At 40.9% G+C, this 26266-nt stretch overlaps 1 protein-coding gene across 9 annotated transcripts in view; it reads left to right on the top strand.

Annotated features, from left to right (window-relative positions):
- The window catches only part of MAP7 (microtubule associated protein 7), a 109903-nt gene that overhangs the window by 4587 nt on the left and 79050 nt on the right, over positions 1–26266 (top strand). For 2 of the 9 annotated variants that reach the window (XM_040059813.2, XM_040059812.2), the window contains exon 1: positions 5766–6417. The exons of 4 other annotated variants lie outside the window; for them this stretch is intronic. In XM_040059813.2, the coding sequence (XP_039915747.1) occupies positions 6288–6417 (130 nt within the window). In that variant the 5' untranslated portion in view covers positions 5766–6287. Of the gene's footprint in view, positions 1–5765; positions 6418–26266 lie in introns of those variants that run through there. 3 more of the 9 variants (XM_040059818.2, XM_040059819.2, XM_040059814.2) reach the window with 3 other exon arrangements.

Genomic DNA, 26266 nt, shown 5'->3' with positions numbered 1-26266 from the left:
TGCATGAGAAATGGTGTATTTGTGAAACTTGTTCAGGTTTAATTCTGCAGCTCTCCCTTAGTGTTGGTTCTGGAGTCATGTCTTATTTGCTTTCATGAAAACAAGTAGGCTTTAGGGAGAAAGCTTGAAAATAGGTATTCTAGGAGATCTGTCAGAGTTCAAGGCAAACAGCCATAAGTTGTCTGCTAAGATGACATGCAGGACTAGGCTGTCTTGCTGTTCAGATAAATGGAGTTAGAAACCCTGACTTGTTGACAATGAGATTCTTCAGAGAGGTGATGGAATGATTTGTGCTCTAAAAGGAGAGTCACTGTGAGACTAGTGAGGAGAGAAATAAAGTCCATGTATTCCTTGTCTCTCTATCTGAAATGCTGTTCTCCCTTATCCAAAAGTCCAGACATCTTGGTCATCCCCTAAGAAACGTGTTGGGAACTAAGATGTCAGGAAAGCACTGGTAATTAACACAGTTCACAGGATTACATCCATCAGATACTGTTGGTAATACAACAATGGAAAAAAAATTAATTTGGTCTTGGCATATTGCCTTTTCTTTCATGTCCCTGTGTCTGTGAAAAAGCTTGGAGCCTTTTCTTTGAAGTATTCATTTCTACTGAAAAACTTAGTATGTACATAAGTGCTCTTAATTTTGAGTGCTATACAAATGCTTGGTTCTCTTGACAAGTATAAAACCCAGCTATTCTGAAAATAATTTTCGGGTGGTTTTTTTGTTTGTTTGTTTATTTTTTTTTAACAGACAGAAGCATTGACAACATTACCCTGGCTATTAGTTGTAGGGCAATTAAAATTTGTAACTTCTGTCTTCTACCAAAATTCCTGTTTCCTCCTGTCCTGTGAACTCCCAGTTCCTTGCTGCCTTTCCACTGACCATTGGTTGAAGTTACATGGTGTGTTCTGCTATAGGGCCTCATCCAATATCATTCTGTTATATATAAATAAAGAGTGTTGACTGAGAATGATTGAATATGTTTTTGATGCATCATGGTGTGCCTTGTGCAATGTTTATAATTAGTCATACTATGCAAATCAGTTTAATTAAAAAATGTGACAGGCTTGTTAATTTAAGTCTTGTATTAGATTGTTTTATTGGTGTGTATGTGTGGAAAGTGTTTGTGAATGATGAGACTCTTGATTGAGTTCTTGATGAACTCCTCGTGTTCATGTGCCTTTTTGTGCTGACGAATGGGTTTGACTGAAACAGGGCAGGGCTTCCAGCCTTATCCTAAATTTTCCCTGTGCATGGAAATGCACACAGGTTTAGATTTCTCTGACAGAAGGGAAAACAGTTAACTCTTCTGTCTAGTCACTTCTGAGCAGCTCTTGGTGTAGTGTGTGGCACCGTGCATGTGAAGGGGACAGCAAACTGGGAAGAAGGCTTCCCTTCTTATTCTCTAGCATTTTATATTCTAACTCATATTTCAAGGAGCATTTTTTCTTCCAAGAAGGTGAAAAGAAGAAATCAATTATTATATCAGATGTTTATATACTGAAGTTGTTTAAAACCAATTCAGTTACTGCAGTAAAAATAATTGGCTGGTCCTTTATTATCTTGTATACAGAAGTGAGGCCTTAGAGATATCTTTGAGGAGAAACTTAGAAACCCCGTTAAAGACAAGGCTATTATGTGTCATTTTTGGAAAATAAGAGGTAGAAGGAAGAGAAAATAGGGAGTGGCAGTGGAAAAAATTAGGTGTTTGAGACAGTGGTTGACTTAATGGAAGCAAGTGCTTTTTCTGATACAGTGGCTATTTTTGCTATTTCCAAGTTAACTGTAAAAAGACACAAAACCAGGTTTGGGGATGAATCCTGCCTGCCTTTTTAAGGCCAGTTTGTTTTGTCCTAGATTTACATGCCATAGAAAAGGAGGCTTCCAGTCCTTTGATGCTGGGTAAATAGCTGTTTTCTCATAGGAGCAGGAAAAGGGGAAAAAAAAGTCCCTACTTTTTCCATCTTTTAGGCCTGACTTCCTGATTTAAAACTTAGTGAAGCAGAAAGTAAACAGACATATGATACCTGGAGAAAACTAGGAACAGCTTGAGTTTGGAGTTTAGTTAGTGTATGTGCATCCCAGCATGGTCCTGTGAGTTGGAGTTAATGATCTTTATGGATCCCTTCAAATTTGAGATATTGTATGATCTAGTATTGCCTATATTATGCATTTTTAAATGAGTTCTTAGAAAAAGCTTTTGACATAGGTGATTAATATTGAACGTATAAAAACCTATACAAAACGTGATTGTGTGCTTTGATTTGTTTTGACTGTGTGTTGAGAATTTATTGTTGCAATGTTTTTGCACAACAGGATAGGAGAGTCTAACTGAATTTTCCTGATCTTTTTTTCCCAAGGAAGAAGCATTTGGAACCTAGTTCCCAATGGAACCCTGTTGTTTCATGCAGGGAAAACATGAATATAGAAGCAAAATTCTGTAACCTTTCTTGTCATAAATACATAAGATATATACCTACTTTGCTCTGACCCTCTTAGTTATAAGAAAAACAGAAATAACAATGAAAAAGTGGCACTCTGTAAAGGAATGTATGCTAAAATAATATATTTGCTTGATCTATTTCTTGATACAAAATACATGTAAGTTGAGGGGAAGCTTTCATAAGGCAGTGGCTGTGGAATGCAAAGTTATGTACAATTCATTAGAGTCTAAATTACAGTTATGAGCTTCATGGTCAGTTTGGATAGTTTACAGGGAATGAAACAATCCTGTTAATGAAAAAAGACAGCAAATCTTAGAGTTCAGCCATGGTGACTAGCTTCAATTTCATTTTCATTTCATATGTGAAGATACCAAGCATTAATACCTGATGGTAAAGCAGAAACATCACTCAGTGTGCTGTCATAAATATTCGCATTTCCCATACCATGATATAATTGTCCTAATAGTCCTTGTTAAAGCTGCTGTTTAAGGCTGTTGCGTATCAGATGATGTTTTGTGCAGGTAATTATACCTATAGAATCCAGTGGGTGAAAGTGGGTGTGTTTAAGTGTAATGGTTTGTCTGATAATCAGTTTGCAGGTGTTGTAAAAAGGAAAACCTAAAAATGACCCGGTGCCCTCATGATACCCAGTTGCCCTCACTCCATCTCATGAGAGTCTCACTCCATCAGTAAGAGAGCTCAGCTGTGATTTTTTTAATACACAGGATGACTAATAGTTAGAGAGGGGGGGAAATCAATAATAGGGGTTATGTAAGAAAACAATTCTCTCTTTTTCTTTTCCTTTTTTTTTTTTTTAAGCATTTAACAGCCTCGTTACTAAAATTATCCACCCCTTTGTTCCCTTGGGGGAATGCTGCTTTCATCCCAGTTTTCATATACAAGCTCCCACGTGGATGAGGCAAGTCTGAAATAAGCAAAGCTTTCCTGCTAGGAATACCTCAGGAACTTTTTTCTTCCCTAAATCAATGGATTGAGGAAGGGGGGGGTGGGTTGTCAGCACAGTCTTTTATGCAGCACTGGTACCTTTAATGTATGCTTAATAGTATTTTTTAGGAACATTTTTCAGAAAAAATTGCCCAAGTGCCTAAAGCTATGGGGTATTTTTTTATTATCATAAGTATCTTTTATATCTAATAGGTGGCGTTTTATTAGGCATTTGGAAACATGCTGTGAGCTGGCATAGTTGTTAACCGCAGGGACCTTGAAGTAAAATCTTGCTGTGTAAGCTGAATGTGCTCTTGATACTTTTCCTCTGTCACCTCTGCATTATTATGTCAACAGGAAGAAATATGTACCAGCACCTGGGTTACCTGTGTGTCATTGCCCAAATCCATCTGCACCAGGCCCTGAAGCATCAAACTTGGTTATTACTACATTTTGTAAGGAGGGCAAGTCACTCATGTGGGTGTGGGGGATCCTGCAAGGACCAAGGAAGTCATTCTCAGTCCTGAAGCTGTTCTGCATGACTCCTTCAGTACTAGGGAAATGGAGATGCTGAAACAGTAAACATGCCTGTAAGCTGGGAGGCAGTTCCAGTCAAGTGTATTTTTGTGTGTTATACGCTTCTTGTCTGTTTTGAAATGCCTATTTAAGGAGTTTAGCAATCAAAAAGCATAGTTTTTAAAAGAGTGGAAATCTTTACCTAATGACTTAAAGCAGCGAAACAGGGTGGAGCGATATTTAATGAAGCTGCCACGTAAATATTGTTCTTTTGTTCTGTTGGCAAGTCTTGGCACATATGAAAAATTGTGATGGTACTAACTTCTGTCCATTTCCTGTGGGATTGTGTGTTCTGTTATGCAGTGTTTGTGAGAGGCCTTAGGTGGATGGGATTTGAGGAATGAAGCTGTTTCTCTTTATGGAATAAAGTAGTAGTGCCTGTATAAACGCCAGAAGGCAAATGGCTGAGCCAAAGCACAGCTTGTTTTAGAGCTTTTTTCCTTACTCTTCTGTCCACGCCCTGTAGTCCAAAGCGTCTCTAACTGCAGACAGATGTCATGGGGTACAGCTTCTGGGTACGCCCAGAGTCCAAGGTGCAGACAAGAGGCAGGATGTAGCCAGGAGGAAACACATACTAGAGGTGAGCTCTGGGCTCGGTTCAGAAATGGTGTCCTCCTGCAAAATGCTTCTGTTTTGGTTGGGTGTTTTGTGCCTGCGCTGGAGAGGGAAGAATGGTGCAGCTGAGCCTTCAGGTGGTGCTGTGTTCTTCTCAGTCTGCTGTGATCCTGGCTCACGAGCCTGAGATGTGCAAGAACAGAGCTGTCCTGCCAGCTGAGCATGATCCAGGACTCCTCTGTAAAGGGCATCCCAGGCCACTGTGGCAGTCAACATCGTTCGTGTCATAAATTCTGACCCTTCTTCAGTTTTATTACCTGTGTCGTTGAGGGGATCACATACATCTGTATAACTTGCAGTTTTCAATGAGCCACCTACAGACTTGTCAGCTAATGTCTGTGCCATCTTGTGGTGGCTGATCAGGTTACATCGAGATTCCCTTAAAAAAAAAAAAAAAACAACAAACAAACCAAAAAAAACAACCGAAACAAAACAACCCTGAAGTGAGGAAAAATAGTGTACTTTTAAAATTATGGAGTGATTCTGGCTGGCAGTTTTTCTTTGGTAGCATTTTGAAATGGTGAGCACACGCTGAACTGAGGTGGAAACAGATGAAGATTAAGGTGTCTCTCAGGTGAAACTTCCAGCATGTTACACAGTGGCATTTGCAAATGTGAAGGATGGAACATTCAGATTGCAAATCTTGTGAGCAAGAATTCTGTCGCAATTGTCTAAAGAAAATCCAGAATGCCGGCATATGAGGGAAGTCAATTGACTAAAACTACCGGACTTTGCTCATTTTCGAGTGTATGTTAAAGGTTGGTGCTGTATAACTAATGGTGTGGTACAGAATTTCAGAATTTTGTCATCCCGTGTTGTCCACACAAGGTAGAAGTTCTCATTTTTGCATTTTCACAAGTGGAAAAGAATGTTCCTACACCTGCCTGTAATTGTGGGTGTATGCATTCCTAATGCAAAAGGTATGTACTGCATAGGAAGGTGATTAAGGGGGGGTGAGGGGCGGTGGCACACACGACACCCAGCACATGCAAATATAGAAGAGGACTCATCCTCGTTGTTTTAAGATAAAATTTCCAAACATGAATAAGCAGAGCAGCTGAGCGAAAAGCAGGTTCGTGCCTGGAGCCTTTCAGGCTTCTTTTCGCTCAGTGCTCATCTGCTTGTGCAACCGCAGCTCCATCCTCCCGCTGCCTGGAGAGGAGGAAGGAGCAGCCCCTGCTGCCGAGGTGCTTCCAGCTCTCCACAAGCGTGCAAGAGACAGCGTTCCCAAGGCCGGCTGGCTGCAGCTGAGGAGACAGCACTCACAGACCCTCCTTTGATTAGGATGTGTCCGTGTTGTCAGGGCAACTGTTAACAGCGGCGTATCATATTTTCTCCTCTTGTATTGCGTGCTGAATATTTTAGTGTGCTGTAGCTGGAAGAAGGTTGCAGGGAAGAAGATGCCGCTGCGAGGAACCTGAAGCTGTGGGCTGGGATCTGATTGAACAGGTTAAGACAGCGAAGAGCAGCATCCAAAGCAATGTGCCTTTAATTAGGGCTTTTCTTCAAGGAGGGGAAGGACTGCGAGCCTTTCAGTGCCGACTGGATGTTGGTGTTTGTCAGCTGTTTGCATGCTGCTTATCCATAGGGGATCTGTTACAAGTGCTCAAATGAGCAGACGGCGTTGCAGCTAGCGGCTAATCAGAGGCTGGAGCTTCTTACTTTTTTTTTGGTTTTTTTTATAAACAAGAGGCAACAGTAACATGCCTAGTTCAACTACTGCCCTCCGACAAGAGAGACTGAAGAAAAGTGCCAGGCCAAACCCCCCAGGTTTATTCACCATTAATGAGGAGGATGAGCAGCAAAAAAATGGGAATTCCACAAGACCGAAAGGTAGGTTTCTGTTCTGCAGTGCGAGCAAGGCTGCCTGTGGGATACGGTGCACATCAGGCACAGCAGTGTTTTATCAGCTCTTCTGCATGCTACAGAGAGTCTGTAAGTGACTGGTGCAGTTTGGCAGTTCGTGTTGGCACTCACAAATGTGAGTGTGTATTTAAATCCCCTGGCTTGTTATGCAATCGGCTGCTTTGGCTATGAAGAAAAAAATACTTTTTAGTTATTAATCAGATTTCTTCTGATAGGGATAATGGTCCTGCATCAGAAATAGATCAGTGAGTTTGTGTGTGTTTACTTTGATTTCTGCCTACAGTCTGGGTAAATAACTGGTAAAAGCAAGGGTAGGTTGGAGAGTACAGAATGCAATGCCTGCCTGTAATAGAAGACAGCTTTGCCAAAGACAATGTGAAACTGTCTATACTTCCATTCATGTGCGGGAGGGGCGGTGTGCCTTTGGCAGAGTATAGAAAAATAGACATTGTTCAAATACGCTGACTTTTATAAGTCTGACAACAAAACAGACAGAAAACCCAAACACAAACCCAACAAAGTGTTAAAAATATTTATAGTGCTTGAGGTAGGTAAGCAGTGGTAGCAGAGGGATGCTGATGGCCATTGATTTATAGCAGGTCTGTCCAGCCTATGTAGCCACTGTCTGTCTTGTATCATGTAATTCCTGTTTCCCCACATGGCTCCTAGTGTTTAAATTCTCTTAGTCTGGCAGGGATTCTGCTACTTAACTTGTGACTGGAATTTTATTCCTTTATTTTTTTGTGCTCAAGTGAGTCTATGTGTATTAGCACTCCTTTGGGGGAGGGAAGGAAGGGGTGGATTGTATCAGTTTTTGTTTACAAAACAAATATTAGCTTGTAGCCTCAAGACGCTGTTTTAAATTTCAGTTATTTCCATTCTGCCATGTAACAGGAGAGGCTAGAAAGCATTTAAATAGCAAATTTATAGTCTGTGTATTTATTAGAGCTGAATAATTTACAGCTAACTGATTATTTTATTTTTCTGAAGGAATAAGGTAGTTAGTTTCGTAGCCTTTACAAATAAAATTAGAACTTAAGTTTTGTTTGTTGGAGGTTTTTTTGAGTTTGCAGCTTGTCCTTTTTTTTTTTTTCCTCAGAATGGTAAAAAACCTAACTGTTTAGCGCTTCATGATAAAATATAGATTGCTAGTCATTGTTAATGTGCTTATTGTGTTAGGTTCTTGTGTACATAGTTACCTGCTCTTCTGTGTATTTGAAACTGCCCATGTGAAATGGAGATTCAAACTCTAGTGTGAGGTTATTGAGTTCTTAATGTTTTAAGAAGCATGTTACTTTCCTTTTTCACCCACTGGATGGTTTCCAGAGTCAACAATTCAAAAAGCTACAAATCAGTAATTTGCCTGGTTTGGTTTTTTTGTTTTCTTTTTTTTTTCCAATGGTACAGCTGGTTTCCTAACAGTTTGTTGACTTAGCTACTTGTTTCTACTTGAAGGAACTATACAGATGTGCTTATCCTTTATGTCTCTTGTTTTAACAGGGATTAGATTTTTGATTATTCCTTTATTTTCCCTCATTGCTGTGAAATACAAGTACATGTACGTGCACAGTAGCACAGATAGCAAGCAAGTTCACATGGTTTTAAGAAGAAAAAAGTTTGTCAGCTTGCCTTGACTGCTCCCAGTGAGAAATAATGTAGGAAATGGTACAAAATATTCTGGAACTATATTAATTTGCTTTTCATTTTACTAAATACTTAATATAGCTCATAGTGTCTCTAGAGCAGTACACCATTCGCACTGCGATACGTGTGGTGTGGGTAAATAGCTACGGTTGCTCGTTTGAACGTTATCAGTGTAGGTGGGTTAGGCTGGAATGCCAGGTAATGGGGAATGCATGTACTCAGGGTGCTGCTCTTCTCACCTGGTACCAAGTAAGGTCACTCCAGTGCAGCTCTGCGTGGGTGATGGACCCTTGCCGGGGCTTTTGTGAATCTCCAGTGTCTGTTGTTCTCTTGCTACTTTACTTTATTTGCCTTGTTTTAGTTCTTTACCTGTTGTTTTTGCTCAGCAAGCACCTGCAGCTGCTGAGATTTTTTTTTTTTTTCCTCTTTAGCACAATCTAAGTCAGTGTCATCTTTGTGGGAGGTGGGCCAAGTGTTGTCTTCATCTGCGGTTTCTGTTATCATGCTGGACCTGTCTTTGTACAGCAGTTCAAAACCCAGAGGCCTTTAATGGATCTGAGACACTCCAAAGTAAAGAAGTTCTTTCCTCCATTAAGTGTATTTGAATATCATCACAAGGTTTAAAATAATCAATATTTTCATAGTTTAGGTCTTCTCAGAAGGCTTGATTAGACTTTTTATGAGAGTTGATTTTGTGATCTGGGAAACAAATATTTATGTGGATTCTAAAGTGGGTGGCATTTGTGAGGTTTTCTGTAAATTGATTTTGGTATCAGCCATTCCTTTGCTTCTCTGGCTGTCTGCTTTGTAATTGGAGGAGTCTGGTAGGCAAAATGAGTTTGTTTCTCCAGTGTAAAGGAATAATTATAATGTTAAGGCTTTTTCTTTTCTGTCTGGAGATACTAAAAGCCTGCAGTGACCTTTATAGCCATGTGCTCCTGATATTTCCTTTCCTTTGATGTGAACTTGTATTTATTGCTTCTTCAACAAATATTTTAACTTCCTTTCCTCCTCTTGGCTTTGGGACAAGGCCTGCATATTTGTTGTATATCTATATGGCACCCACTATTGCAGGCAGGGTCTTGAGATCCTGTGGTGTAGTAGAAGAGTGCAAGTAAAAATTACTTTGAATATCCCTTTTAACCTTTATTAACAGTATTTATTCTCCTTTCCTGCTATAACATACAGGAATTTTGCTACATACTGTACCCATCAGATAGAATTTCTATGGGTTTACAGAAGCTTATTTTGCACTTGAATTGCTTATTGGTTTAGTTACCAGCTTTCCTGCAGTTCTGCAGCTACATTCACAAAGAAACTGGACAAAATAGGAAGAGAGCCACATACAGCAGCCTCAATGTTTCCTTAAACCTTGTGTAGTAAAACAGATATGGGACTGAAGTGAGTGTGTGTATGTGCTTCTGTGTGTAAATCACAAAGATATGACTTTGGGTAGATTAGTGTTTAATTACAGGTATCCATCCTGTGTGTGTGAACTTCAGCCTCAGACATTCCTTGAATTCAGGCATGAACAATTAAATCTGCATTAGGATTTCCCTCCTCTGCTCTGTTAATTTTGAGCACCTTGGAGGTAGTCTTAAAATCTTACTCAATTTTATGAAATTTTAAAGTGATGCCTCCTCTCCTTACTCTTAGAAGGAAGACATTCTCAACTGTTGATAATGTGTTTCTAAAACTGTCATTTGACGAGGCTGGAAAAGAAATGTTCATGTTTCTGGGTTATGGGTTTGAATACTTAATAACATAATTATGACATTTGTAACAAATTAATGAAAAGTCTCAATTTAGCAATGGAATCCTTCACCATCCTGCTTATTTAAAACTGATCAAGGGAAGGTATCTCTAATCTGCTGAGTGTGTGTTGCTAATAAAAGCTAGACATACATGCATTAGCTTTCCGAACTGTAGCACTGATTCTTTGTCATCTTGAAAACAAGAGAAGGGCCCTTTTCAGTCCTTTGGTGAATGACAGTGATGTCAGTGATCACCAGCAGATTTTGCCACTGTTGTGTGGCTGATAATGTTTGTGCATACTGCTCGTTTCATACGAAAGGTTTGTTCTTCCAGAGAGACGGAGGAGATTTCTTCTATCATGACTGTCTGGGTGCTTAGTTGCCATGTTCTGTGTGTATTAGTGAAGCATATATTTCTTTTTAGACTCAGATTGTCTAACTTTTAGTTCAGTTGTCTGTTACTGTGTGTTTATATCCAAAGTAAACTTAAAAAGGAAAGAAAAGGGAACTTGGCATCTTCAAGGGTATTAAACTGATAGTCCTTGAAACTGAAACTGTATACTTACAAAACAGGTATTGCATGGGGTGTGGAAGTGTAATTTTATCCCACGCTGCAGAGCCTGTGCCTCAGGCAGGATCCAGAATGGCAGCTAAGTCTCTGGCTTTCACCACACTTTAAACCAGCAAAACTGCCTGTCATGGTGGCTCTCAATGGGGCCTCTTGATGCTGGTCAGGAGGCTGACCTCCCATTTGTTTGGGGCAAAACAGTGAGCAGTGGTTAAAGGCTGATGACCTGGCTTACCAAAATCAAGAACTGGAGGTTTTTCTGACAATTTGTAATCCTGTCTTGCCCATCTGCATCTGAGGCAAAATGAGTGGAAAGTGGATGGAAGGAAGGAAAGGAAGCAATTCTCATTATGATGCTGGTTGTGCAAAGGGGCAGGGCTGAGAACCCAGACAATGTGGTTTGGCGTCCTGCACCTTTCAGTGAATTCTGCTAATGTTTCTGCGCACTCCCTTTCTTTCTGCTAGCCAAGGCCAGGAGAAGAGGGGTCCAAAAGTATCTGTGATTCTTCTGGAGACTTATTTACAGAATCGTGAAAAAAGGTGAGTTGGAAGGGAACGCACAAGGATCACTGTGTCCAACTCCTGGCGCATCACAGGACTATACCTGAGAATCACAACATGTGCCCAAGAATATTGTCCAGACATTTCTTGAACTCTCCAAACATTTTATTGACCACTTTTCTTGACCTGTTCCAGTACCCAAACACACTCTGGTTGAAGAACCTTTTTTCTGATTCTAATCTAAACCTCCCCTGATACAACTTCAGGCCATTCCCTCAGGTCCTGTATCTGGTCACCATAGAAATCAGTGTCTGCCCCTCCTCTTCCCCTCCCAAGGCAGTTGTAGATTATTGAAATGAGGTCCTTAAAACTGCCTCTCAAAGTATCTGGGAAGTACATTCTTTAAAAAGCCCTACATTCATTGCTTATAGTGCAGCTGTTGGGGGTACAAAATAAACTTGTGGTTTTTTGAGGAAACTGCTGCCTCTGTTTGTAGGGAGTCTCCATTCATAGCTGTAGGTGCCAGGTAGCAGGAAACATCCCATTTTTAACCATGACAAAGAGATCTTAACATGAAGTAATTTATAAGCTGTAAAGAAAAGAGACTATACTGGAAGTCTGGGGGATAGCAGGGAATGTGTCTGCAGACCAGTAGAGCAAATCTGATTTGTTCTGGCTTTCAGAGTGAAAGTCCAAGGTCTGAAGACTTGGCTTGCGTTGTAACACAGCCTGTTCTTCAAAGTGTGTGCTGGGATTACTGATGGTGCTTATCTGTGCTACGTGAGACTCATCTTACACTTCTAGCTCAACCCCATGAGAAGAGGCTTCCATAAGGCTCTGATTCTAGAGGATTCTGTTCAGTTTTTTTGACTACCTTTTGGGTGGGAAAGAGCCTTTGGTCTATTCATGTGCTCAGGGAGCATACTTGACATTGAGTACATCGATGGCAATAGTAAAAAAGAACAGTATGATGTTGACAGTCTTGGAAGTTTAAGTTGTTTGTTTAGGTGCATTCAGTTTAACTTGGCATGTTAATTAGGATAATCCCTTTTAAGGAAAGACTGAATTTTGCAAAATCACTTATGTAAATAAATAGGGTTATTTCAACCAAAATCCAAATGATAACAGTGTTCAGCAAAACTGTCCTGGTGAGAACGGGATGCAGCATTTGACTACTGTACTTGCAGGATAGGATGCTTGTTGGAGTGGCAAAAAGATTGGTGTTCAGTTTATTTGAGATAACTCTCAAGAAAGCTTTTGTATAAGAAACACCACTTGTGAAAAATTGATGGCAGGCAGTGGAGTTTTTTCCTTATTCACTATTACCTCTGTAAAAGTTGTGACTTTAGAAACCTGGAATTTGGTATCTGATTCTGTGTGGAAAATAAATGTAAAGGAAATGTAGGTTCATGGCTATTTCTTATGGGGGAAAAAGAGAAACCTGGAAAATGATAATAGAACTGTCCAAGAATCCTGAAGTTCTCTGAGGTCTCATTGCATTATTTTTTCTCTGAAAATATGTAAATAATACTCTTTCAAGGACTTTATACAGTAACACGCCTTTGAAATAAGTTGACAGCAAGAAGAAATGGATTTCTGTGTCCTGTTGTACTGCATTACATACCTAGGTAGTACCATGTTTTTATTTTGCAGTGAAAAATAGAGGTAATGGCTAAGCACATGTTTTTTAAAAGAAATAATGTTGCAGTTTGATTCCCTGATGTTTTTGTGATTGTGGTTTTGTCAAGTATTGGTGCTCTTGCTGCTGTTTGCAAAGCTTGCTGAGAAGCCGCTGTTTCTGTTCACTCCCTCTAAGTTGGCTTTGTACCCAGGTATGTGGCAGTCTGGATTTATTTTTAAGGGAAAAGCTTTTGTGCTTGTCATATTGAACTCCAGAGAAATTAATGAGCACTGGCCTAGAGCATTGCTTCTGGCTATGAGTGGTGATGGAACTCTATGTATTACTAGGATCAGCTGATTCAGTGGGAGTACATAATTTTTCTTCCTACACAAGCTCACATGTGAGCTCTTTGCTTTCACATCCACCTACAGGGTAATTTTTATTCCTTTTTAATTTTTTTGCTTCTTTAAATGCAATCTGTACTTAAAACTGGAAATCTTGTTTATCTGTTACTTGAGAATTAGGAGATCTGAATGAAAGCATCCCAAAAAAATCTTGTAGTATTATCAGAAGCCTTGTCAAAAGTGATTTGTGCATGTGGGATATTTTGGTTTTTTGGTGAGACATGCTAAGGTATTATTTAATCTAGTCCACCCAACCTCAGGCCACATCAGTAATATACCAGAACAGAAATGCCACAGTGATTAATGCAGTTTGCCCTGGTTTAATGAACTGCCTTTGGTCACTGAGGGTGCATGTCACAGTGCACTGTTTTTGCAGCCAAGCACTACTTGAAAGTCATTACTTTTAGATGCATTGAGCTGAAGCATGGTTTGAGTGGACACTGGTGTCTGTGGGTGAGATTTGTATAATGAATGTAAGAGAAACTAAGGGGAAATGTTTAATAAGCAAATAAAAATGCAGATGAAACATCAGAAATGAAGTTAGGGAGTATTCTAAGACTTGCACTTTGAAGTCTTGTTGCTGAAGTAAATTATTTTTCTTTTTCAGGAGAGAGGAATCACATTTAGTAGACTCTGAATAAAACTCTCATTGATTTATAGGTCTAACTATGACAGCCATTAAATAGCTAAATTGTCCAAAGCCCCATTTTAGTGTATAGATGTAGCCTTAACTGCTTAGTCAAGTTCAAGGGAGGAATGACTAGGGTTAGCATGCAGATGGTATAAATTTTCTTTTTATGTTGGTAGCTTCAAAAGGAGAACCACTTGAATGCTAGCTTCACTTTCTCTTTTAAATGTTTAACTTGCTGATAATTGCTAGAGTAAACAAAGTTCCAGAAGGCAGGTCACTGCAGCTTAACCTGGATGCAGGTTTCTCCAGAAAGCAGAATTGTGTCCCTGTTGCAGTGGAGGAGACAGGGGGTTTGGGGCAGGCTGTACCAGTGGAAAACTGAACTGCTTTGTCAGTGCTGACACAGGCCTGTAGCTGTACTCTGTGTTTTTCTGCTGGGGAACTCTTGGGTTGTTTTGGAGTAGATTAATACCTTCTGTAGCTTCAATGGGATGGTGGTACAAGACTGCCTTTCATTGTCTGTTGAAGTTTTTGCTCCCTTTTATTCTGGATAAATCAATTTTCATCCAGTTGTTTTGGATCTGTTGAAGCCTAGTTTTCCTTTTCAGCTCTCTGGAGGAAACAGAGTTTTTCTCAGGGATTAGCTACATTTCTGCACATTTTTATGCAGTTTACCAGTGCAGTTGTCAACAAGAGGAAACTAGGTTTGGAATTAAGAGTTGGAACAAATCAAGCACAGGTATCTGCTGAGACGTAAAATGTGCCAAGTAGCAGAGATTCCAAGTTATAGAGGTCTTCCAGTTGACGCCTATCATACAGGAATAAAAATTCAGTTAGATGAAGCACTCTTCCTTTTTTGGGACTAGAGTCTGTACAGATGGCTTCAGGGAAAGCAGGAGTTTCCCCTTAAAAGTCACATTTGTGGATTTTCAACTGGTCTCTAATCTCAGCAAGTAGTCTTCAATAGTGCACGTTGGAGGCCAAATCTATAATTAGTTTAATTCCTAGGCAAATTGATTCCTTGCGTCTTTTACTGAGAATTATCCAAAACCCTCAAGAAGCCAGTAAAAATGTTCACGGTACTGGAGTTTCCAGAAGGGACTCCATGTACTTAGGGACTGAATTTGTAGTTTGGTTGCCGGCCACTTGCTCATCAGTCTTTCCTTCTTTTGTTTCACACCACTACAGTCTGAGCCTCCAGTAATGCCTACTAATTGGCCTAGTCTTCACACAAAGGTTGATTGATTTGTTGATTTATTTTCACTGTCAACATTCTTCAGGGTCTTCCTCTTATATCTGAAGCTGACATAGGACCAACTGTCCTTCTGCAATCTGGTCCACTGGGCACACTGCTCACAGATTGCTTCTGTGATCTGCCAGTGGCTTTTTGCTTAGCATTGGAGGGCTATGGAATGAGGCTGGTGCCACTGCACACCCCTGCAGGAAATACTCCAGCTGGTGAAATTTTATCTTCAGAAGAGCTTTGCTGCAGCATAGTGCCATACCCACCTCCTATTGCATGGTATGCTGTGCTAAAAATGTTTTCTTTCCTAATCAAGACCAGGGATGCTCCCTGAAAGATCTGAGGATAGTCAATGACATATAAAAAATTCTTCCTAATGTTTTCTCATCTTTCTCCTGGGAGGCAGTAAGGAAAAGGATTGAGGAAGTAACACTTTCAGAACTAAGTTTTCTGTAGGATGCCTGAGTTCTCATTTGACTGCTGGGAATACATTGCAGTGCTGATGTCCTAGGCAGACAGTCTGACCAGTTGAAAGTCCAGTGAAAGATCCTCAACCTAAAATCTCATGATACTCTAGAATATTTTGGTGAACGTGCTGAAGAGGCTTGGGTGGTTTTTTTGTGGGGTTTTTTTTTTTTTTTTTTGGTTCTTGAATTCCTGATCGTTTTCAGCTTCATTTTAAACTCCTGCACAGGCAAAGGCGTATTATAGAAGTGCTGACAGAACTTGATTCATACTGTTGTATCTTAGTGTACAAAGCTATCTTGTTTCTCAATTCTGCTTCAGGAAGCTTTTCTGAAAGCTGTTTTGGAAATGCAGGTTTATCCAGTTACCCACCCTTGACATAAGAAGTAATTCTTTTACACAGCCAGTCCTGGCTTGGGTTTTTTTTCCTTTTTTCAAAGTCAATTTCCTCATCACCTGCATGCTGACTTAATGTAGTGGTGAAAATTAAGAGTACTGAATTTTGGCTTGCATGCTAAGACACCACAAATCACACCAAACACATTGAGCTGTTTCTGAAGACAGAGATGTCATGTCAGTGGAGCTTGCACTAGTTTATAGTGCGGGAGTGGCGGTGTGGTGGTAGACAACCAGATGAGCCTTCTTGCCTGTCATTCTTAATTGTAACAGTGCTTTCATTGAGGAATGTACACCCCATCTTGGACACGAAGTCCATGCAAATTTTAGATAATGCTACTTTCACTTTTTTGTACATTTCCTATCGCTAGAAAAATGAAAACAGGTTTACCTCACTCTTATTCCCTGTAGGAATAGAAAGAAAGGAAAAAAAGAAGTAGGTTGTGTTTTGTTGGGTTTTTCTAAACACAAACAACTTTCCCAAGCCACCTAACTATGGTAGGGATGTGTTTACTTGCAGTCTGAATTGCAAAATAAGAGGAAAAGAAAAAAGCAGATGGCAGTAAACCAGAAAAGGACAGCAACAACCAGCTGCTGAGTGAGGTATTGGCAGTAAAACCAGGCTGCAGACCTGGTTTGTGCTTGTTGTGCCTGGCTTATCACAGTTTCAATATGTTCTTACACTTCCAATTTATTTTTTCTGAACTATGCTGTGATGTATTGATCTACTTCTGTGCCAGTATTTTTCTTTACCAAGTAATTCTCAATTTTAGGAACACAATTGCCATAGTTTGTGTCCAGAGAGTTTCTGTGAGCCTCACCATCCTTGCAGTAAATTGTACCTCACATGCTCAGTGTTACTAAAGGCTGCATGCAGCACAACCTGGCTTTTCACTACAGTGTGTTCCACCTGAATCTTTGTAGTCAATAAATGATGCAAAGCAGTACTCTGCAGGCTGTGGTGCACACACACAACACAGAGATGCTTGTGGATTCCTCCTTTTTTTGATTAGGCTTTTTAAAAATTCCTATCAGATTTCACATGTTTGTGGCATCTACATGATGAGCAACGTTCCAGGACTGAAATATTTAAGGTGATAGCGTGGTGGTTTGATCTTCCTGAGAAGTGAAGGCAGCATCTCCATGATAACTGTGCTGCAGTTCTGAAAAGGCTCCTGCCCCAAGGTTTGCAGAGGTGATTTGTGCTCAGTTTAGCTCTGCAAACAGGCCCTGCTACTGTTTGGCTGTAAACAGTTCAGTGTGTTTTGCTACTAGCAGTTTCCTTTAACGGAACTCTTAACTAATCTCCTTGAAGATTTAGCTTACGCTTTGAGAAAGTGCTGCTGTTTAGCCTTTCTTCATACTCCAGGCTTGGATTACAAACTTTTCTTAAACTTGTCCTAGGATTTCTTTTGAAAAAGGTATAGATTATTGCCAGTAGCAAGCTCTTATCACCAAAATCTAGTCCCAGAGAGCTAAAGTGAAACTTTTTTTCTATACATCAAGGCATGAAGATTTGCTGATGTCAAAGCCTGCCAGCCAGTTTTCAGTAGAATTCTTGGGCAGGGGTACTTTTTAGATGCCATTGGCCTCTTTTGTGTTTCTGGCTTTTTTGTAGGGGAGGTGTGGGGAGTGTGGTTGGGGTTTTTTTTTGTTTCATTTTTGAACTAGGGGAAACGGCAATATGGGTTTGTAAACTTGACCAGATGAGTTCCCAGGAGCTTTCAGAAGGAAGAGAGTCTGTGTTAGGGAGAGAGGTTATGCTCCCTCTTCCACTAACTTTGTGCGCCCTTTTCATGGCTCCAAGGAGTGTGATTTGACACACTTTATCCAGTGAGTCGCGTAAGCAGACCTTCGCTCTTGAAATTATGTGAGCTAACACAGCTTTAGAAGGAAACAAGGTAGGGAGCAACTTCATGAGAAGGTTCACTTCTGGATTTCTGGTGTTGGTAACATATTTTATCCTTAAAGTGAGCCAAGATATTTCTTAAAGTGGATTGTAGAGTTACTGCGTGCTTATAAATGGGATGTTCTGTAAGTACGTTCTGTTCTGAAGTAAACAGAATCCAGTACCTTTAAGAAGAGTAAGATTTTTTTGAATTTTTCTCTGTGGTTATAAAACCTGTTGTAATGTGTGTCTGAGGAAAGGGGGAGGCATTTGTTTACTTTTGAACAACTTTTGCCATTCTCATTCTCAGCAAACGCTCTGCACAGAATATCCAACCTGACCTCACTTTAGTGGACTGAGGTAGTGTGGAAGTACACTGAGCTAGGAGTCTGGGAGGGAGCGAGAATTAGAGGAGTCAAGAGAATCACATAATGGTTTGGTCTGGAAGGAATTTTAGAGATTATATAGTTCTAACTCCCCTGCTGTGGGCAGGGACACCTTCCATTAGACCAGGTTGCTCAGAGACACATCCAACCTAGCCTTAAGCACTTCCAGGGATGGGGCATCCACAGCTTCCGTGGGCAGCCTGTTCCAGTGCCTCACTACCCTCACAGTGGGGAATTCCTTTCTGACATCTAATCCTAATCTACCCTCTTTCAGTTTGAAGCCAGTTCCCCCTTGCCCTGTCACTACATGTCCTCATGATTTTTTTTTTTTCTCCAGGTGGCATGACAATATATTTATAAAAACAGAGGCATGCTCTTCACTTGAGGAAAGCTTGTTTTTCAGTTTTAAAGCTGCTGCCTTCTGAGACTGGTTATTGAAAAATGGCCAGTTATTGATTAACAGTCCTTCTGAGACCTGTGCTGCGAAGACTGCCTTTTCACATGGAAAATTCTTGTGACTTGCAGAAAAAATATAACGTCTAGTAGCATTTACAGGAACAGTATCTGTTTCCCTCTCTGGGGAGAGGGAACTTGTTTTTGCAGAACATCCTGACAATAGTGACTATGAGAGCTTTCTCATCTGATTCAAATATTTCATGCTGTGTAGGGATTATTGAATATTACTCTGTGGAAAAACAGTCAACCAAAGAGATTCTAATTACTTGTGGCTGATTAACAGCACACCTACTTTCAATTCTCTGCACAGGGTTTTCTCCCTTTCTTTTTGTCAGAGTTTGCTTTTGCTTAAATGTTCTTTAAATAAAAACACAATTTATTGTATCCTCCAGAAGAATTTAATATGGAGCATAACATATATATGTTTGTGAGGTATAGGTCACAAATACTTTTTTAACAACATGTTTTGCCTATAAATTTTTGAGAAGACTTTGCTACTTGCAGGTATTAAAGGATGTGAAATCACTGTGTGCATGTGCTTCAACCTTTGCTCCCTGTTGCACTCTTGGCTCTTTAAATGGGAAAATCCAATGAGATCTGGCTTTTCTATTATATAACACGCTGCTGTGCAATTATAAATGCTAAAGCCACGTTCCAAATACCTTTATTTTGTGCCGCACTACAAGGCAGTGCGATGTTGGATTATGTTTTATGCTTTGCTTTTTAAAGGGACAAAAATAAAATGAGGAAAATCAGGGGTCTGTTGGTGTCCTGCATGCCTTTAAGATTAATTGGGTCTTTGTACTGAAAGAGAAGCTAATTTGTGTTGAATACAACCGGCTGCTGAGTAAGTGGAGCGTTGAGGCTTATGTTAATTGGCAGTTGTGCCTTTTCTGCTGCTTCCTGGTGCTGTACTCGGTGACCTGGTTGGGCTGGGCTGGCAGGGCTTGTGTGTGGTCAGAGCTGCTCACACACTGCTGCTTGCAGAGCAGGGCTGTTTTAATGGGACACTGGCATAGCGTGATGGTCACGGTGCACTGAGCTCTGCCCATCACGTGCTGGTACCGCCAAGAGCTCCGTGCGCTGGGGTGCTGGTGGCCAGGCAGATGAAATGGAGATTGCCTGGAGGTTGCCTGCCAGGATGGTTTGCTGGCTCTGCTGCCACTGCATTGGACTGCCTGTTCATGGACTTGGGATGTAGATATGTACAACAGCTGTTATAATCTTCCATACAGTTTGAATATCTTTCGGTAAATTTTTTAGATACAGAGCTGCCTGGTAGGCCTGGAAATAACAAATTTTTAAATATTTCCATTCCCTGTCCCACCTGGGTAAGACTTTCTAACAAATTATAGTGTGGTTTGTGATTTTGGTGAAGCTTATTGGCTAAACTTTTTTCATCAGTGGTGTTTGTAATTCTGCTGTCTGTGGGTACCTTTTGGAGGATATCTTAGTGTCAGAGCTTCCCAAGCAAGGATTGCTACTGACTGCTGTGGCAAAGTACGGAGCAGTGCTGTGGTTAAGTGCTTAGTGCTTTTGAGGTGAAGAGAAGCCTCTGTCCCTGTATCTGCCCTTGTAGGGTACTACCCTTCATCAGTATCCTGTGACATAGGTGTTTGTGAGGCATCATTGACAACTCTTCCAATGCTTGAAATAGATTATTTGAGAAAGAAAAATAGGTAAATATTACTAAGGCATTCCTTTACCCCCAGGTAAACAAAGTAGGAGTGCTTATCTGTGGAGGAGATAGGGTGTGGTTTGTTTGGAAGTTTCGGGGTTTTTTTGGAAAATCCTTAAACAAATGCAGCATAGGCAGTCTGTTAATGCCAGTGGAGTGTGGGAACAGGTTACGCTATTGATTGCATCACAAGCTTTGGCAAAATGAAGCACAAAGCTTGTAGACAGTGATTCTAGATCCTGTTCTTGCTCTATTGTGTCAAGTACTTTCCTTCTAAGAGAGTGGGGGGAAAAAGCTCTGCTAAGCTATTACCTGCTGTAGTTAATTCTACAAATAGATGGAAACTGAATTTTGTAGTCAGCTGTCACGACTGGAATGATATCCCATGGCATCAGTTGAAGTACATCTAGTAAAGGGCTTAGGTACTTCTCTTTATGAGCACTGAAAAGCTACACATCATGTGTGCTCCTTTCCCATGGTTTTTAAAACCTTTTCCAAGTGTGTCTTAATAAATTCTCTGAATAGGAGTTGAAATAAAACCTGTATGAGGTAAAAACAAGGTTTATTTACCTTGAAGTATTTAAAATGTTGTATGGGATAGTTACAACTGAATGGTTTACTCTTTTCAGAGCTGCAAATGTTTTGCACAACTGTAATTCTGCCCTATGTAGTTGTAACTCATGAGCAGTGCAGAGCTCAGTTTGTCCTGAGAAGTGCTATGTGTGGGGAATTAAAAGATGTCTGGCAAGAAGATGCATGCTTAGACTTGTGCAACACCCTTAAAAAGGTTGGGCCAACTTTGTCTCTATTGTTATTCTTCTGAAGCAAAGTAAATTGAAAATGTAGTGAATCTGACCACTCTTAAAACACTTGTATTCTTCTCTTGATAATGGACTGAAAGCATTTATTGCCCTGTCTGCGTCTCTCTGGCTTTATTGAACTGAACTGCATTTTGCAATTAGTGGTCTAATTCTTGCTTGAAGAAATAACCATACAATATCCATTCCAAAGAATGAGAAAGCTGCCAAGGACAGGTATAGCTATAGTTCCTCAAGTTGCCTTGAAGAAATTGGTGCAAGTTTCTCATCAGCCCTTGAATCCCAGATCTGTTTATCTTCTGAATTATGGGTGGGTCTGTACATCCTTCTCTCACATCTCATCATAGCTCGAAATAGTAGACCTACAAAAAGTTTGATAATTTTGCAGTGGAGTAGTTACTTTTTAAATTTTTTTTTTCCCTGGCAAATGGGGAGTTATTAGGCTATTGGACAGCTTGGAGAAAGGGAGTTTGAAGCAAGAGACTTATAAAATGAATGGTTTGAATCATTCCTCTCCTCAGTCAGGGCTGAGGCGTTCTGGCAGGACTGCAGGCGGTGCTGCTCCAGCACAGCCTGGTATTACTTGTATGGAGAAACAAAGGGCTTCAGTCCTGAAATATCCAGCCTGCTGCTCATCAGAGAACAGGGCTCCATAGGATGTGATGGGAAGATAGGTCAAGTGTCTGGCACAGGGAAGAGAGGAGAAGAGTGGATATATAAGAGTATATAGAAGAATTACTTCTGCTTTAATTGTTTCTTTTGTTCCTGAAATCTTGCTTTTTCACACTTCATGTTGTTTTATTGCAATGTTTACTCACCTGGGCTTCCCAGGAGCCTGCCCTGTCTGTTTACTTTCAAGTAGTGTCTACTTGTGTGCCAGTAGCTCATCTGACTCGTGCTTCAGAGCTTCCCAGAGATCGAAGCTGCGTTTACAAGAACTGGAGAGAAGCTATGCTGGACTGGGTCCAGATTCCGTTTGGTTTGTTCTTATGCTATTGGCAGTAAATGGCTATATTGTTTTGCAGCCATACCATCAATTTGCTGCGCTGCCTATGCTGGGGGAACCTGGCACTGAATTTGACTCCATTGCATTTATTTTATTGCAAACAATGCATCATGAGTCAGAAAGACGTGTTAAAATGATGGATTGTGGATGTCATCCAGGATGTATGAAGTCAGCATTTTCAAACACAATAGCTAGAAGTGACTGTACTGGTACAGTTAGCCTGTGCCTCAGAGAGACCATCACAAAAAAAGTGAAGTGGTCCACTCAGTTCTTTGATATGTGGTCTCTAGAGTCTGCATTATTTAATAATGAACTGGTCCCAAAAGTTATTGGCTATTTAGAGGCTTGGGAGGCTTTTTCAGTTGTTTTGGTTGGGTTTTTGTTGTTTGGTTTGGGGTGGTTTTTTGCGCCTTTTTTTTTTTTTTTTTTTTTTTTTTTTGGTTTGGTTTGGTTTGGGTTTTTTTTGGGGGGGGGGGTGGTGTGTGTGGGTTTTTGGGTTTTTTTTGTTTGCTTTTTCTTTGTTTGGTGTTGTTGTTGTTGCAAGTACTTTAACACTGACTAACAAGGCTGCTGCCTTAAGCTGCGGCCAAATCCTAGTCTTATGAGCTGCCTCAAATAACACTTTGGGGAGTAATGAGGCTGCCTACTCTGCTACTGAATCAAATGCTTAACTGCTGCATGGTTGTTCAGGCTCTATTCACTGTTTGGTAATTGCTGTGTTTGATAGTGTGGCTCCTTTTCAAATCTATTCACCAAATTCCTTAGTTCAGAGCAGTTTATTCAAAGACTTGCTTAACTAAATGCAGAAGAGACTGTTCTTTCCACAGAATTTTGTCTGCTAGGAGAAAAGGATGTAGCTGGGAGGAAAGGTGCACCAGCACGTCAGGCGAGGCACAATTCCTGGCAGGTGTCACAGAAGGGATGTGTAGGTGTGTAGTCACGTCTGGATACAGATATACTTACTAAAAAATGCATGGACAATGTTTCTAAAGGGTACATGCCTTTGATGGATACTGTACAGCAGTTACATGTATAGCCCGCTGACACTACACTGAAGCATTTGGGAAAAGGTGGTGCACTTCCTAAGGACGGTGGCCTGTCCTGGAGCTGCTAGTTGAAGTTCCCATGTCTTTCCAGTAATAACATCCTAGTGAAACTACTTTAGCTGCCTCAGTCTGCATTTCTAGGAACTCCAAAATTATGGTAATAAACAGAAATATTTTTCTTTCTTTAACGCTGCTTAACTTCAGACTCTGGGGCTTCAAGATTCTGGATTCTACCTCTCTTTTCTTATTAAGGAAGCCTACATGCACTGCTGCTTAAAGCTAACTTCTCATTACTGAAGCACGCTTGTTTTTGCTCAATAGTGGAAGCTGTGGCTCTCCTGACAGCCTCCTACTGAAGAGTTTATCAGACATCATTGCTTAGGTACATTAATGTGTGGAATAACTATTAAGTTCTCTCTTCTTCTAGGACACTGGTATAAGGGAAGCAAATCTCACCCTCAAGTAAATTCCCTCATGACCATATTATTAATCAAAATCGCTCATTTAAAAAAAAAAAATAATTCTGTAGATATGGGCCTAACTGAAGTCCAAATGTGTATAGTGGCATAAACTACTTAAAAAACTCGAAATCAAATTGGCATCCTAAGGCTCATACAAAATAGTTGAAGAAAGTTCTTTTGCTAAAACTGTGTAATCAAATGTGCAGTTGTGGGTTAAGAATAAAAAAATATTCTGTGTGTTTGGATCACATTTTTGGGCAGAAATAGGGCTTTTTTCAGCATCTAATGAATTATCACAGACTGCCTAGATCACCTACCTGTCTTGTTCCTGCCAAATGGCTCATGAGGACTCAAAAAGATAGGTGTGTTTCTCTCCCCTTCCTGGAATGGGACTTGCAGAGCGCTTCTAGTATCTGTCACCTTCCAGCCACGTTCTCCCGTGTCTGGCCATACCTTGCCTTACACTGGCTGTTTTCAGGACAGCCATGGAAGAGACTGAACTTTCCAAAGGGATATTTACATTGTTGTTCTTGGCCTTAAGCCAATGCACTCAGCTGTTTTCAGCTAATGCTCTTTGGGGTTTGGGGAGTGTTTTCAACATGAGATCTGCTCTCAGTACCAATGCTTCTGTTTTAATGGTTCTTTTTGATGTTTATATACTAGCTTGCTCTTGAGTATGGGGGCACTGCCCTTCTGCAAGCAGTTGGAAGGACAGAGCTCACACAGTGGGCCAGGAGCAAAGCCAACAGAACAGTGAAGGAGACCTGACTTCTGCTTATTCTTATGCCACAGTGACTATTGACTTCTACAGGAAAAAAAAAAAAATTAGGTTGTGTTATTGCTGCGGGGGGCAGGGGTGGGAGAAGGAAGTGACTGCTTATTCAGATTTTTAGAAGCTTTTTCTGTTCATGTGCTAAAATAATTTTGTGAGGACATTGAATCTACAGTGAAAGCATGTCTTGCCAGGAAACTCTTCAGCCCCGTAATTTTGATTGTTTCCTGTCTACCAGAAAGCAAGTAGTTAAAATATCCAGATTTTGGTTTAACATGTAAAGAATAGGAAAAAGAAATTAAATAAATCTATACATGTGTGATAAATAACTAATAGGCTAGTTTATTATGGAGACATTTATAGACACAAAGGAAGAGCAATAGGTGGTTTGCAGGCAATTTAAGAAGGCCCACCTGGAGAATCAAGTCAGTAAGTGGGGCAGGGCATGTGTGGAGATGCCTCTTGTCTTTCTACTGCTGATCTGCCTCCTGAAGGTGAAGCCTTGCCTGCCAGTGTAAGGCAATCCTCTACTAATCTGGGGAAATCCATTTTGTCTCTGTCGGTTGATATAGGCAATGATCTCCTCACTCAGACTGAGATTTCTTCCTCGGAGGTAACTTGGAGGATAGCATTAGAAAGACAGAACACTGCTCTCTCTTCTGCAGAGATTGGCTCTGGTCACTCTCAGTATTTGACTGAGAAACACACACTTGTCAGTGCATTCAAAATCTGTTGAAATGAAATGGCTGAAGTTTATGAAGATGAGTCTCTGATGATGCTTGTGCTAAAGTAATGACAGTTCTTTATTCATCCATGGAGGCCTCTTGCCCTGCTCGCCTGACTTTTTGCTCATTGCATCATTCTTGAGCCTGGCAGAAGTGATCTCAACTCTTAGGGATCCTTCCTCCCATCAGGGCCTGTTCCTATGGCATTCTTCAGAGAAGATCCCTCAAGAGGCTAAAGTCAGCTCTCCTGATGTCCATGGTTATAGTCTTACTTGCTGCCCTGTTTCTTCCTCAGCTTATAATGAGCTCCACAATCTCATGGTTCCTGCAGGCAAGGCTACTCCTAACCTTTCACATCTCTAGCAATGCCTTTCCCGTTTGGCAGCATGAAGTCAAGCAGCACACCATTCCTTGTGGGGTCCTCTACTACCTGTGACAGGAAGTTGTCACCAAGCTTTCCAGGACCCTCCCCTACTGTTAGTCTCTTCTTCGCTGTGTTGCTTCTTCAGCAGGTGTCAGGATTGTTTAAGTCCCCCACAAGAACCAGTGCCTGTGGCTTTGAGGCTGCTTCGAGTTGCTGGTAGAAGGGCTGACCTGCTTTCTTCTACTGATCAGATGCCTGCACCAAACACCCACAAGAGCATCTCTCTTACTGGTCTGTCCTTTTATCCTGACTCTCAGCTCATCATCCATCCCAAGGCAGAGCTTGATACATGCTAAGTGTCTCACATAGAGGGCAACTCCACCACTGTGGCTTCCTGGTCTGTTTCTCCTCAACAGTGCCCTGCATGACAACATTCCAGTAATCCCATCCCATGGGAGCTATCCCATCACGTCTCCATGACTGCGATGAGGTCAAAGCCCTGGGACTGCACACAGATCTCCAGTTCCTCCTGTTTGTTCCTCATCCTGCGTGTCCTGTTGTACCGGCGCCTCATGGAACTATTGGATTGTGCCAATAAGCCCGTGGGGATGCAATGGGATGACCCATAATCTGGTGTTGTGGTTACATCTTTGGCTGCTTGTGCTGGTGTGAGATATTCTCTCTTTAGCCTCCTTTTCGTGCTAGTGTGGTTGCTATAGTTCTCCCCTTCCCACACCCAGTCTCTGTTGAGCCTGTGTCCCTGTGCCCCTTCCAATTTCGTTTAAAGCTCTCTCAATGAACCGTGCTAACAGACAGGGGCTTACTTGCTGGCAGCAGCCCTGATGCAATAGAAACTGACCTAAACACTTAACACCCTGATCTTTACTCGTTTAGCTATTTTAGCTTATGGTATTTTGCATGATCAAGAAAACAAACCTGCTAATTTTTCCTATTATTTTTAGAAGAAGAGTGGGAAGGAATCCTGTTTT

The sequence above is a fragment of the Hirundo rustica genome, chromosome 3 (genome assembly GCF_015227805.2).
Source record: "Hirundo rustica isolate bHirRus1 chromosome 3, bHirRus1.pri.v3, whole genome shotgun sequence".
NCBI lineage: Eukaryota > Metazoa > Chordata > Aves > Passeriformes > Hirundinidae > Hirundo > Hirundo rustica.
The sequence above is the reverse complement of the archived record's forward strand: the minus strand, read 5'-3'. Positions and strand labels throughout refer to the sequence as shown.